We start from the raw sequence: 14,147 nt of genomic DNA on the forward strand, positions 1-14,147 counted from the left end.
TCAAACCCCCTAACTAGCAGGGAAAGTTCCCAGGAAGAGGAGATGTCGATACCTCTAAGGCGTAACACCAAACTCAGGGCCGCCCTGTAGCCTCTAATGGCAGTAACGGACAAAAGTTTCTCATCTCTGAGGAAAGTTAAAAAGTCTGCTATTCGCTGAATAGAGGTCGCAAGCGGAGAAAAACCCCGTTTACGACACCAATCACAGTAGACAGCCCATTTGCCTTGGTAAACTGTGGAGGCCAACTTCCTAAGACTGCTGGACATGTGCCCTGCTGTTCTCTGAGAAAAGCCTCTCACTCGGAGGAGATACTTGATAGCCTCCAACTGTGAGGAGACAGGGATTCTACTGACTGGTGGAACCTTTCTGCATGTGGCTGACACAGAAGATGTCGCCAAGGGGTATCTCCCTTGGAACCTCTGACGACGACGACAGCAGATCTGGGAACCATTCTGCCTGAGGCCACAGAGGGGCTACCAAAGTCATCCTGAGACCCTGTGAACTCATTAGCCTGTTCAGAACCTGATGGATCAAGCAAAATGGAGGGAAGGCATACACATCCAGGTTGTCTCAGGGATGTTGGAATGTGTCCTCTGCCAATGCTAAAGGATCTGGAACCACTGAACAGAACACCTCCAGCTTCCTGTTGAAGCGTGTCACAAAAAGGTCCAGCATGGATCTCCCCCAAATCTGGAAAAGCTTGTCTGCCACCACCTGATGAAGGGACCACTCTGTGCCTAGGATCTGATCCTGGTGACTGAGTTTGTCTGCAACCACATTCCGTTTTCCTGGGATATACCTGGCTGAGAGCTCTACCGAATTGATGACTGCCCACTGGTGAAGCTCGATGGTCAAGGCGTGAAGTTGACGTGAAACCAGGCCTCCCTGTTTCTTTACATAAGCTACCACCATGGTGTTGTCCGACATGAGAACAACAGAATGACCTTCTACCTTCCCCCGAAACTCCTTCAGACCCAAGAAAGCTGCCTGCTTGTCCTCCAAACTCCAAAACGCCTGAGGCAATGAGGCCGCCTAAATGAGCGCCCCAACCTCCAAGGGAGGCGTCCGAGAACAGAAGGAAGTCCGGTGGAAGAGAACGCAGACGGACACCCTTCAACAGATTCTGGTTGTCCAACCACCAACGAAGGTCTTATCTCACTTCCAGAAAGAGAGGAACCATTAACAGGGGAGTCCCCCCCGCCAGAGACCAGAATTCTCCCAGTCTCCATCGCAGAGACAAGATGATGACGCCCAAGAGGACCAGCTTCTCCAGGGAAGACAACAAGACAACACTCCCAGAACCTTCCACTGACGAGCTGAATGATGTGACTCTGACAGGAACTTGCGTGCCACCACCCGCAACTTCTCCAATCTCTGATCCGACGGGAAAACTTTTGCCACAGTCGTATCAATGACCATGCCCAGGTAGCGAATCCTTTGACTGGGTACGAGGTTCGACTTTTCCTGGTTGACTAATATGCCCAGGCCCATACAGAACCGAATTAGACGATCCCTGTCCTGCAGCAGCTTTTCCCTGGAAAATGCCTAGATCAACCAATCGTCGACGTACCTCAGCAAACAAATCCCCTGAGCATGGGCCCAACTTGACACGAGAGAGAAGACCCTTGTGAACACTTGAGGGGCTGTCGTCAGCCCGAAGCACAAGACTTTGAACTTGAAGACCTTATCCCCAAGAGAGAAGTGAAGGAACTTCCTGGACATGGGATGAACAGGGATTTGGAAGTATGTATCCCTTAAGTCTATCGACAGCATGAAGTCGCCTTCACAGACGGCTGCCAACACCGAGGGCGGGGTCTCCATCTTGAACTGTGTCTTCCTGATGAAGTGATTCAAGGTGGATAAGTTGATCACAGGCCTCCATCCTCCCAACGCCTTGGGCACCAAGATGTGACTGTAAAACCCCGGGCATGGACGCACCACTTCCTCTATCGCATCCCTGTCCAGCATTTTCTGCACTCCTCCTGAAGAGCAAAGAACTTCAGAGGATCTGGAGGATATGCCTTCCCGAGTGGCAGCTTGTCCGACAGAGGAGGAGAGAAGTCGAATGGCAGTAGGTATCCCACCCGAAGGACATCTACCACCCACTTTTCCACACTCTTAACTGCCACTTAGCCCAATGGCCCACCAGGCAAACCCCCACCCATGGCGCAGGAGAGGGAGAGGCGCCTAACCTACCGATGGCCCCCTTTACCTCTGCCCCTTGGGCCCCTTCTTGGCTTAAAGGAACGAGAGCGAAAGGGGTGTTGATCTTCTGACCTAGGCACTGCCGAACTCGAGGTCCTCGACGGCCTACCAGGCGACGATCTCCTTGACTGCTGCAGACAGGGGGAGGAGGAGGAGCCGGACGTCTCCGATGACAAGACTTCGACTTAGACACGGCCTGGTGTACCAGTCTGTCTTTGGTGTCAGCCTGGCGCCGGTCTATCACATTCTTGAGCTCTGTCCGAGGAAACAACAATTAGGACTCCAACAGATCTCCATTCCTCAATGCTGGCAAGGACTGTGTCAAGTGATCTCTCCATCCTAGACAAAGCCCATAAATTAGCCCATAAATTAGCACCGAGGTGAGCCATATATGAAAATGCCTTGCCCCCGGACTGCAACAGAATGTTAAGCCAGGATGCACTCACCAACCCCTCTGGGGACCTATCGGAAGCTATCTTGGCAATAATCACACACCAGATGTCCAGCCAAGAAACCGTTTGCAACTCAGAGGCCAACGTAGATTCCAATGCTGAGGCATCTTGCGGAGACAAGGACGGAGCCACCAACCTCCCCTGCTCCAAATGACGTCTGAGTTAAGATGGCATGACAACAAAAAAGCAGAGCTCATAGCATAGTACTTCCTATGTCTTGTGAGAGGCAGAGGACGAAGCATCCCCTGCAGATCGCACACGGGAAGGAGCACTAACACTGCCCGAAACAACAGCACTCTTGGGAACATGTCCACATTATTCCTACATCATAGGCAAAGGAAGGGCAAAGTCCCTAGCCTTCCAACGCTTGATACGCCGACGGGGCGTAGAGGAGGGAAGAGGGAGAGGAGGACAGCACTGGTTTCTTATGGCACTTTTGTCAGGAGGTGGGGACGAAGCAACATGTTTCCTACCAGTGACTGGGAGAGACGTCATCGATGTGAGTAACGTCACAAGTGGTGGTGTCGTCACGGCTTCCCCTCGGTGCGAGGGGGAATCAGATGCCACTGGCGGAGGAATACACAAAGACGGATCCTGTAACGTCATCAACGGGGCTGATGCCACAGCGTCACTACGACTCGAAGAAGCGGCAGACACTGTTGGAGCAATACAAGATGGCCGACTTCTGCTATCCACGAAGACGAGGCCGGGAGGAGGGGGGATGGCCTGGCCAGACCGGGGAGAGGGGGTGTGAGCCTCCACAAAATGCACTAGCAAACCCTCCAAGGACGGGGGACCCCCTAGCCCGAGCGTCTTCCAAATCGCCACCATTTTCGACGCCTCCGACTCTGGAAGAGAAGAGATTGATGAAAAAGCCTCACCCTTCTCAGGAATCAAATAAACTCCCAAGGAGAAAGGGACTACATTACAAACATTAGCCTGGTGGCCTCCCGATACTTCCAGCAACAAATCAATGGAAGAAAAGGAAGGAGACGCAGGAACATCGCTACTATGGGTGTTGACTACTCCAGGAGACAAAACATCAGGAAGAGGCAAAAATCCTTCCCAAGAGGAAGAGTCGAAACCCTTCGATGTTCTCTCTGGCCATAAAACAACCTCCACTGCTCCTTAGGCCATGCCCGGCATTCCATCCAAGGGTTCGTGATAGTACAAAAATTAGAACGACATCTATACTGCACATTATGTGAGGGTCAGTCGCTGCTGAAGTCAGAAACCGAGAACACGTAAAACCTGGAACTCTGGGGCACATATGCTGATGCCGAGAAGGAGCACAAGCCATAATACCAGCCAAACACATACACACACACTAAACACAAGCGAAACGGGCAATGAACCCGGAAAAGGCCAAGAGAGGTTAACACGACTCTTGCCCAGGCGGTCAAAGAAAAGACTGGCGTAGCGGCGTCGTCCTTGACCACTCCTAACCAGAGCTACGCATGCGTTGCCAGATATCACAAGATTCCATGATTTCATCTGCTTTTTAACCAGATCCAGATAGGCGCTAGAAATTATCCTATTGTTAAGATCGAAGGTTTGTTTGTGTATGAACAATAAGTAATTAATTGAGGTTAGGGAACCATAAATAAGTAATTACTTGAGGTAAGATACCATAACTAATTAATTACTTGTTAAGTTACTTAAATAAAATTAAAACTTTATATTTATTACATTTATGGTTCTAAGAAGGAATAACATAACTACAATATAGTTAACTAATGTTTCAACACTTACCGACTTCTCTTTTTACTATCATCATGGGCAGAGTGAGACGAATGAGAGCTATGGGACTGATGGGTAGCATGAGGATGCATCATAAGACCTGGATGTATTCCAATAAGTTCACGCTGGTCAATGTTCAATGCAGGCATCCAAACATTCCCTGATCTTTCAACAGACCCAGGTCGTCCACTAACAAGACTGCCACTGCCACCTAAACTTCCACTTCCACTCATACTGCTCGCACTCAAGCCAACAACACCCCCAACACTTCCACCACTTACACTACGACGACCCCCACCACTGCTACTTCGTCTGCAAAGAAAAAAAATTACAACTGAGAATATTGGTAATTAGATTATAGTTAGTAAAATTAGTTCAACAATTAACAAGCAAAATACTGGAAAATTACACAGTTTTAAAGTTGTTATGCGTGTTTTTCCTAACATACAAACCTGACAGGTCCTACATATGACATTTACTTTCAGGGCAAGCTACAGCCAGCCATTTATCTTAATTTGTTTCCTCCTTGTTTTGTGTTTTTCTCTTAGAGCAACCTTGTACAAGTATGGTTTCTGCTTGGTTTCCTACCCTATTCTTGTTTTCTCAGTTGTCAAGTTCTAAGGCTTTTGAACTCCCAATAGCAAAGGCCTTTGACATCATCCATAAGTTAAGTCTTCTCAAGTATATGGCACTTAGTGGTTCTAGTATGGTTTATAACAGACCCTTGAGCTCTGAGAACCAACTTCCTCTCCCCAACTACTCCAAATGCTAGTCATGGAAGTTACCACTGAGGACACCATGGTTTCATTAGACAACCCCTGAGATGGATATCTGCAAGAAGTTTTAAAGAACGTCTGTTACTTTTCCACTAGCAGGAGTGGGCACTCAGTGCTGCAAATTTTATGTTGGCTAGTTGTTTTCTGTTTGCAGAGGTAAAAAGGACTACTGCCCTATACTCTTTTAGTCATCATGTGTTTAAGGGTGCCAGCTGGTAAGCCAATAAATGGTGGTATAGGGCGAAAAATGCATAATCACTAAAAAATTCATGGAACTTTGTATGGCAATGGAGAATGCATGTATGAAATATTTTGTCAAAGTTCCCCTTACTTTCACAGTTACAGGGTAATTAGTAAAAGTAAACCGATAAGCCAAAAACACTTATCTGTGCAAGAAAATGGAGTATTTCTTGTTATTATAAATTTTAATAATTATTACATCCTAATATAAAACAAATTGTGAGCAATGGCATCTGAAGAGATTCCATGAGTCAAAAGACAGGGAGTTATGAGCAGGGTTGCCGTTTTGAGGAATTTCGTCTATTAGTGTGGCTTTCTGGAGAGATCTGGCAAACCCCCGTGGCTTTTCCGACCACAGGCCACGGCACTGAAGAATAAAATTCTTCACTTTGCCTTTTTATGTTTTATTATGAAAATAAAGCTATATAACATATCCTGCTTACTTATACGATTGAATATTATTGAAATCCTTTATTAGTCTTCGTCAAAAATACTTTATGTTAAGCTAGTGACGTGTAGCTTTCTATCATCACGGAAAATAATTCTACATCGGAAAATACGCATTCTAACCATTAAATAATAAATAACGTAAAGAAAATCAGATGAACTGCATATGGTAACACTGCTAAAAGCCAATGTTGTGAAGAAAAAACGGCACCACTGGTTATGAGCTTACACCCTTCAGTGGGAGCAGATACATCAGAAAGAGTACACGTTCGAGTTTCACCTCTGACGTTTGCTTGCTTTTATGTCTGTTTTTCTTTGTTTCAGCAAGAATTTCATCATGCCAAAGAGGAAAAGACATGCAAAACATCTTGCTGACATACAGAAAAAGAAAACTGGCTCTACTAAGAGTTCAGATCATAATATCGGCGATATTAGCGAGTTACAAGCAAGATATTGAGCAAAGGGATCCTCATTCAAGATTAAATTATGATAAATAACATAGTTTTGGTTTATTAATACCCAAAAAGGAATATAAAACTCATAATAATCATTATCTATTAACCCTGAAAGCATACTCAAAACTATACTTATTGACCTTCAAATTCTATCTTCTTCCTTAGTTTTAAAGCTATAACATTGAAATTTGGTATATTACTTAGATAGACATTATCGAACAATCAAATGAAGCCCTTTTTTCCTTTTTTTCTGACATTTTTTTCCTGATTTATAGTTTATTTTTTTTACCATAATGAAAAAATTCCTATCTAGGAAAAAATAAATAAATAAAAAATTAGAAAAAAACTCCATTTGATTGGAGGTCTACATCAGGTGTATTTATGGTAGTAATCCCAGGTCTTAATATTAAGTATCAAATCAGGGGAGGAGATAAATTTGAAAAACGGTTATTTTCGGGATAAATCACTCTGGCGTCACAAAACTACAGGTCAGAGGCGGAAATCATATGCGGTTTGGAGATGTCCCAAGTCAACTTATTAAGTGGTATGAATGTCAAAGTCCTGCCCTTATAAAATGGCATTAGCCAGCCAGCCCTCTTAAATGGTATACATCAAGAGGAAGATGATGAGAGAGAATTATCCCACGGATCTCTGCATGTTACTTTCTGCGACAGAGCTTAGCTATCTGCACAAGTTGTACCCATGGCTCTTGATCATTTCCCAGAACACTTGATCCATAGACTAAGGAATGATCCAACTTTGATCCACAGACTAAAGAATAATCTCACTCATTAACTGGGAATCTACTATTCACTTGAATGAATAAGCTTCCAGGTCCTCAACAACTCATTCCACTTCTCAACCCAACTCTTCTTATCAGAGCTCCATCTAATCAGTGCCAAGAGGTCTGCTACATCACTAAATCACCAAACTTCATACATACCTCCTAGCTCTTGGCCTTATTCCCCTTTTCAGCATCACTCTGTTCCCTGGCCTCATAAGTTATCCTTTAGTTCCAAAGATGATGGTTAGTTCAGCTTTAAGTCCTCCAGTGAAGGATCCCACTAATGAGGTCCACCTGTCCTCGGTCTTCCTATATCCAAGGCGTGGGCTACCTTCAGTTTAGGAGGGGTCTAGGAGCATTAGATACTGAAGGTTTTCAGCTATGGTCAACACTTGCTGTTCCTTTGTCTCATCAATTTGCCTTCAGATCCTACTCTTCTAGTCCCGTGAAGCAACTAGTTCACACTGAAATAGACTCCATGCCACAAAACGGTGCCATTGAAGAGTTTCAGCTGGAGTCTCTAGTTCTACTATTGACTCTTCCTTATTCCAAATAATCAGGGTGATGGAGACAGAATACAGATCTCAGCCAGCTCAAGTACCTTAATCTGCCTCCCTTTGATAAGGATATATGTATGTCTGCAGAAGGGGGTATTTGTTTAAACAGACCTGAAGTATGAATACTTCCATGTTCCTATTCACTCACTTTTATTGATGTACAGTGATGCTCAAATCTCATGCGACATTCCATAGGATTTCGTTCAAAATTCACTAACTGGCAACCTAGCATGCTTCATATTTATCTATTATTTCAATGCAAAAACCCAATTATCGCAATAAAAAGAACATAATATGTTTCATAAGAGTGAAATCTGTCATATATTTCAAAACTGTAAGAAAATGTCACGTATAGAAAATTTCAGAAAAACGCTTACAAAACATTTTCAAAACTTTCGTTCACTCTTCGCTGAAGCATTTGACCAAAACGAAGACAAAACATTTTCAAAACTTTCGTTCACTCTTCGCTGAAGCATTTGACCAAAACGAAGACGTCATCAAACCTCAGTTCAAATGTTAAATAAAAAAGCGGGAAAAAATTGTCATAACATTAACAATCAAAGCAAGCATCAAATTTGAAATAGTCCTATTTGATTGCTTTTACACCTCAACGCTGAAAAAAATAAATATGTATATACAAAAGTAGAATGCGCCTACCGATATCAACGTGTGAGGGAGCATGTGTGACGTATCATTCATTAGTGTCGGTGCAACAATAACCACCTGGTGTAACATATGTAGGTCTACAATGAGTAGCGACCATGAAATTATCTTGAAAACATTTACTTCATATGTGTTAGAGGAATATTTGGATTTTCATACATAATTATTTGTTATCTTTCTTAAATATTTCAAAAATAATGGCATACTAGCAAATATTTGCCTATTTGTCAAAGCCAAGATATTATTCATAGGCCTAGGTGTTAGATTTCTTTACTTTACACTTAACATGTACATCTCCGTGTTAACAATTTCTGGCCAGAAAGCAAATGAGGTTATCTGCACATTCTTGCACTTCAAGTTATCTTATCAAAGAATAAATTATACACCAAAAGCGAGCAGAAGGACTTTTAAGAAAATAATATTTTAAACCAGTAGAAAAACAAGTGTTCCATACGCCTTGATATTAATACTTGTATTTCGATTTTTGGCCATCTTCTCCATATAATTAAAATCATCATCCTTTTATGCCTCAAAGAACAGGTAATCTCTACAAAAAAAAACTTTAGTAACAGATTGCATCTCGGAAGGCTGAGATTATATTTTAGGTCCATAAATCATTTGGCAACATACAGGCAGCTTAAACACAACCTGAAACTTCAACATTAAAAGAAAACTGGTTGTAATTCATATTCCTATTGTATTCCTCAAAGAACAGGCAATCTCTACAAATAAATTCATCAGTAACAGATTACATCTCAGAAGGTTTAGATTAATTTGTTAGGCCTATAAACCATTTTTCAACATACAGGCAGCTTAAACGCAGCCAAAAACTTCAACATTCAAAGAAAACTTGTTTTAATTCATATTTCTATTTTGAAAATTTTGTTATGACTGTTAGTTGAGCTTATTAGGTTTACTGTCATAATGCTGCAGACGTGGTTATGTTACCCAGTCCAAGGAGCATGTAGTGTGCTTTCATTGATGGCACCGCTAACATTATCACACCGCTCTTTGAACTTAGCAGCGTAAAAAAAAAGAAAATCAGTTCAAATCACACAGATTACGAATTATATCAATGCATAAAAGAGATTATTTATATAACCATACGGAAAATAAGGCTAGCTGTGAATTCACAAACTTTTCGACATGTATAACATTAAAAAAAAAAAAAGTTTAGCACTACTTGGCAACATCACGTTGAGTCTGAGAATCTGGACGATACAAAAAGAATCATGTCGCACGAGATTTGAGCACCACTGTACATATCTTCATTCATTTGGTGGGGTCCTTTGCTCCAGTCTCTGTAATGCCCCTCAGGTATTCACCAAGATTATTGCCCTGATTAACTTGGGTGCATTGTCTACCTAGATAACTGTCTGGTTCTGGCTAGAACCACAGTCTTCAGAAGTTATACATGTATGCCAATGCAGACAGTCCACCTAAATATCTGCTTGATTAAGAACGGGGATCATGAGATTTCAGCCCTCTCCACCTCCTTGTCCATTAGGTATAATATAGAACTCTGTTGAACACTTAAAGAAAGCACTTTGTATTGCCATAACAATTTGGGTAGTATTTCCACCTCTAATTGCAGCCTTTTCTGTAAGAGACAGAAACCTGATACAACAGTTCACCACAACTGTTAAAAAGAAACAGTGCTTAGAAATAAACTCTAACAAAGAAACAGTACTTAAAATTATCGTCCTATCTAACAATGACAATAACATTTCAAGTATTATATTCATCTAAGAAATTTGTGCTTTAAATCACACCAACAGATATACTTGGTGCTTAACCAATATCTTTAAGCACCACCACAGTAAGAGTGGTAGCCACCCCATAGGACAGATGTCACTTGAAGCATGCCATAATTAGATGATACTAAAGGTCTTTGTAGCAAATCTTTGGCCCAAGATGCACTGCTTCTTTCTGTAATTTTCATCTGTTCCATTTCTTCTCAACAGACTCTTCCTCTCATATGAAACTGAACACAATGCTTCTTTTCTAACATACTTTACATCTACCTGATTAGAGGAATTATGAGTTTGCAAATAAAATATAATGACAAATTTTCTAAGACAATTTGTATTTACATAGCTGCTAAGCTTCGGTCTTAACAAGGGGATAATTTCTAGCGCCTAACTGGATCCGGTTAAATCACAGATAAAAGCAAGGAATCTTGAGATCTGGCAATGCGTGTGTATATCGGGTGAAGAGTGGCCAAGTACCATGCACCCACGCCACAGCATCAGTCTTACCCAACTCAGGATGTCTTAGCAAGACAGAGGGGTGGCTAGAGTACATAACATACAAAAGATCAGCATCAAATGCTCCTATAGACTAATTTACAATGCAACAGAATACATGCAAATAAAGAAATTTTGCAAAGACAGCTTTTATCTTTAGCAGTTGGGGACTAAGTAGTACTATAATAAAGTTTCAAGTTCATCTTTTACATAACACCTTTAATACCACTCCCTGAGATTGAAGCAAGAATAGATGAAGACAGGGGCAATAAAACATTACACTGAAGAGCAGCTTTCCCTACTGACACTTGTAAATCTAATGACTGTGTGATGTTTGAAACACCAGAGTAACACACTAAAAGGGGTAGTGTCTTGTATTTCTAACAATTTGAAAAACTGACTCACTGGTTTGATAAGACAATTCATAAAAATCAAAACAGACAAATATTGTGCTATATAAAAGTATGGTATTCAGTGTCAGAAAAAAATTATATCAAAGATATAAAGTAACCTGAATAAAGAGTTTGGAGATACATACTACACATTTATCATTAATAACAAAATCTAAAAAACAGCTTTCAATGCTATCATATAGTATTGAACTACTTATATCATTTATTACAATGTGAATTTTATCAAGATAGAAAAACACTGATCCTTTAAACTTAGATAAAATTCCAAGAGAAGATTCTTGACGTCTTCAAATACTTAATACTATACCTTAATAATAGACTGAAATATAAAACTAAATCTGCACTCTTTTCCTAAATATATGTTGCTGAATTAGTTACTGGGTTACCTTTTCAAAGAACAATAACTGTCCTTGAGCAATACGTACTTATAAATTCTATGTTAGAAATCCACATACAGAAGCATTACAACCTTACATAAATTCACAAGTTTCCCCAAACAAAGCATTCTAAGATATGATTTATATAGTTCAAATAGGCCGACAGAACATTGGGACGAGCAGTTAGTACATAAATGTAAGAGATAAAAGACAAGCAGCAACCTGCAATATTGGAGCATTCACATTAATTATATAAAAAAAGTACAAGGCAGAGGAAGGTTAAATAAAGGTTAGAATTCTGTTAGTCACCTCAGAGTTCCGGGTGAAGTGGCCCCCGCAGCAGTGTGCGTGGATCGGTTCCCTCTATAACGGGGGTCACACTCATGCTCTAGGTAACCACTTGTTGAACTTATACTCCCACTGAACTTATCATTCTCCAGTAGCCAAGTTGTTACTCTGAAAAAAGTGGCACCAAATAGCAGGGGGAGAGCAATAAACTAAAAATCTGGACTGCTCAGATAAGTGAAATGGGATATTTTAACAAAACACCAAAGACAAAAGGAAAAGTAGTCAGCAACATGTGTTTATATACAAGGGCAATCATGTGAACTTAACCCTTTACTTAAAAATTTCACTAATACTTCACCTCTATCATTTTGAATAATACTTCTTCCTATGAAATCTGCTGATATAACATATCTTTTTTTACATTCTTTTACTTTCAAAATGCAAGGCATCTACACTAACTTCCTAAAATAATGTTTTATAGAGCTTAAGATGTTTTCTTATAGAAATTGTCAATCATATGTTGCCTAATTTCTGTGGACAGGCAATACCAATTCACACCAACCTTTATTTAACTGAGAAGCCCCAAATTAAGAAACTGTTAGCAAACAAACAGGAAACAATGTAAAATAACAAAGATAGGAGGTAGAGTAAATTAAAATACAGCACTCTTAGAAACCCTGTGGAGAGAAAGACTACACTTCCTAACACCATAATTATGCAATTAGACACAAAACTAAAAGAAATAAAATAAAGAAAATAATCACAGCACAATGGAGAACTACACAGGAAAGGCTTACCTGGGAAGGGTGATACTGATGCCTGTCTCAAGTCACAAAGAAAGGGCAAGAGAGAATTCATTCATACACAAGCAGTGTAAAGTACAGGGGTTTTTCGACTTGAACAGTACATGTTGGTGTGACTGAGTATATTCTGTCTATGAATTCAATGCAATGTACAATTAATGTTTATGATGAAATTAGTTTTTCAATGTATGTATTTTGTTCTGTCTCAAGTGGAAAGATACTTGCAAGAATGGCTGGGAACAGATGCTCCACAACTATGACACAAGTTATAGTTCTGTCTTATCACTCTTTGTGATCACCACCTATCTTGTGCTACCACAGTGACTGTGTTACTATCAACGGATCATGCTGCTTGTAAATCTATGAAGCCTCGCCATGTCCAACCTTTGTTATCAGCAATCACATTTTAAAAATCCATGAATTCTAGGACTAAAACCTATAACTTACACAAAATATTTTGCAAAAAAAGAAAAAAACATTTCTTGGAGTAAAATTCAGGAAGAAATTGTTCTCACTAGAATATCAAGGTGATTAAAAAGTTGCTGTATTGTCCTCTTAAAACACTATTATAGACCGTTACATTGCTAACCCATCAATCAGTGTGGAAACATTTGTAGTCTGAGTGTCCCTAGACACTGTCTTTTGTCTTCCTTATAAACAAAGTTTTTAATGCATACATCATCTGGATTCACTGGTGGGTACTAATCTTATAATTCTTCTCTATTCCTTTCTTTTTCACTTCCCTTCACGCCTTCGTTTAAAATAATGTAAGTGTTACCTTTTCTACTTCCAGGTTTTAGCAATACAGGTCCTAAAAATAACCATTTTTTTCTGGAACTGTTGCAACTATGAATAAAACTTCTGCTTATGCTTCATACATAATTCTGGTACTTTAGGCCATTCCTCTGACCTTTTCTTAATAATCAGTTTGCACACAGCACCTTTTATTCATTTATTAGAAAGAGTTGTTCATTAGTCAGTCCTACGAAGTAGATCTATCGAGATCTCTCCTTTGCTGAGTACAAAGAACAGGTTTGAGTTTCTCTACTTCAATTTACTTTTCAGTTTTTGATGTAGAGTATTTTTGTACTGTCTAATATTTTTGTAACAATTGCCTATAGTATATCAATTCTCAAAAGTATTTTTTTTTTAATCAGACAGGTAACAGCTGATGTTTTTACTTATTTTTCTTTTCTTCTTTTGAGACAAACAGCAGTTAAGTTCTCTCAGAGAACACACATAGACATCACAAAGTAGTATAATGAACAAGTTATGATGTTCTACCTACACGGTAGCTATACTGTACTGTCTATACATACCCTAGGGTTCATGTACAAATATAACTTCCATTAACATTTGTGCATCATTTTCAGCATTTTAAAATAGATTATAATTGTAAAGTATATGTTATAAAAGTATGAGATAATCTTGAAATTAATTTGATGTATTACTACATTTAATAAGGAAAATTATTCATGCTTGGAAAAGCTAGAGAGGCCCACACTGATGAAGTGTCTTGTTTCACATTCATCGGCTGTTAGAAATCCACGCCACACGTTCACTGTTTTAGTATAAATAACTTATGTCTGTAATTTCATAAATTCATGTATTGATGATATTCTTATATAGTACTTATCCCAAATATTTCAAAATATATAAATCTATCTGCAGACTATGTACCAGCAGGTTTGTAGCATTGGC

At 40.1% G+C, this 14,147-nt stretch overlaps 1 protein-coding gene across 7 annotated transcripts in view; it reads right to left on the reverse strand.

Moving 5' to 3' along the window:
* Positions 1-14,147, reverse strand: part of LOC135198469 (axin-1-like) — a 225,726-nt gene that overhangs the window by 37,564 nt on the left and 174,015 nt on the right. For 6 of the 7 annotated variants that reach the window (XR_010310807.1, XM_064226092.1, XM_064226044.1 and 3 more), the window contains 2 exons: positions 11,665-11,811; positions 4,410-4,709 (listed from right to left, as the gene is read on the reverse strand). Coding sequence is in view for 6 of the 7 variants with exons in the window: in XM_064226092.1 (XP_064082162.1) it covers positions 4,410-4,709; positions 11,665-11,811 (447 nt within the window). In the remaining variant the exon portion in view is untranslated. The remainder of the gene's footprint in view (positions 1-4,409; positions 4,710-11,664; positions 11,812-14,147) is intronic. The other variant, XM_064226084.1, reaches the window with a different exon arrangement.

Source organism: Macrobrachium nipponense, chromosome 23 (assembly GCF_015104395.2).
Source record: "Macrobrachium nipponense isolate FS-2020 chromosome 23, ASM1510439v2, whole genome shotgun sequence".
In the NCBI taxonomy this organism is placed as follows: domain Eukaryota; kingdom Metazoa; phylum Arthropoda; class Malacostraca; order Decapoda; family Palaemonidae; genus Macrobrachium; species Macrobrachium nipponense.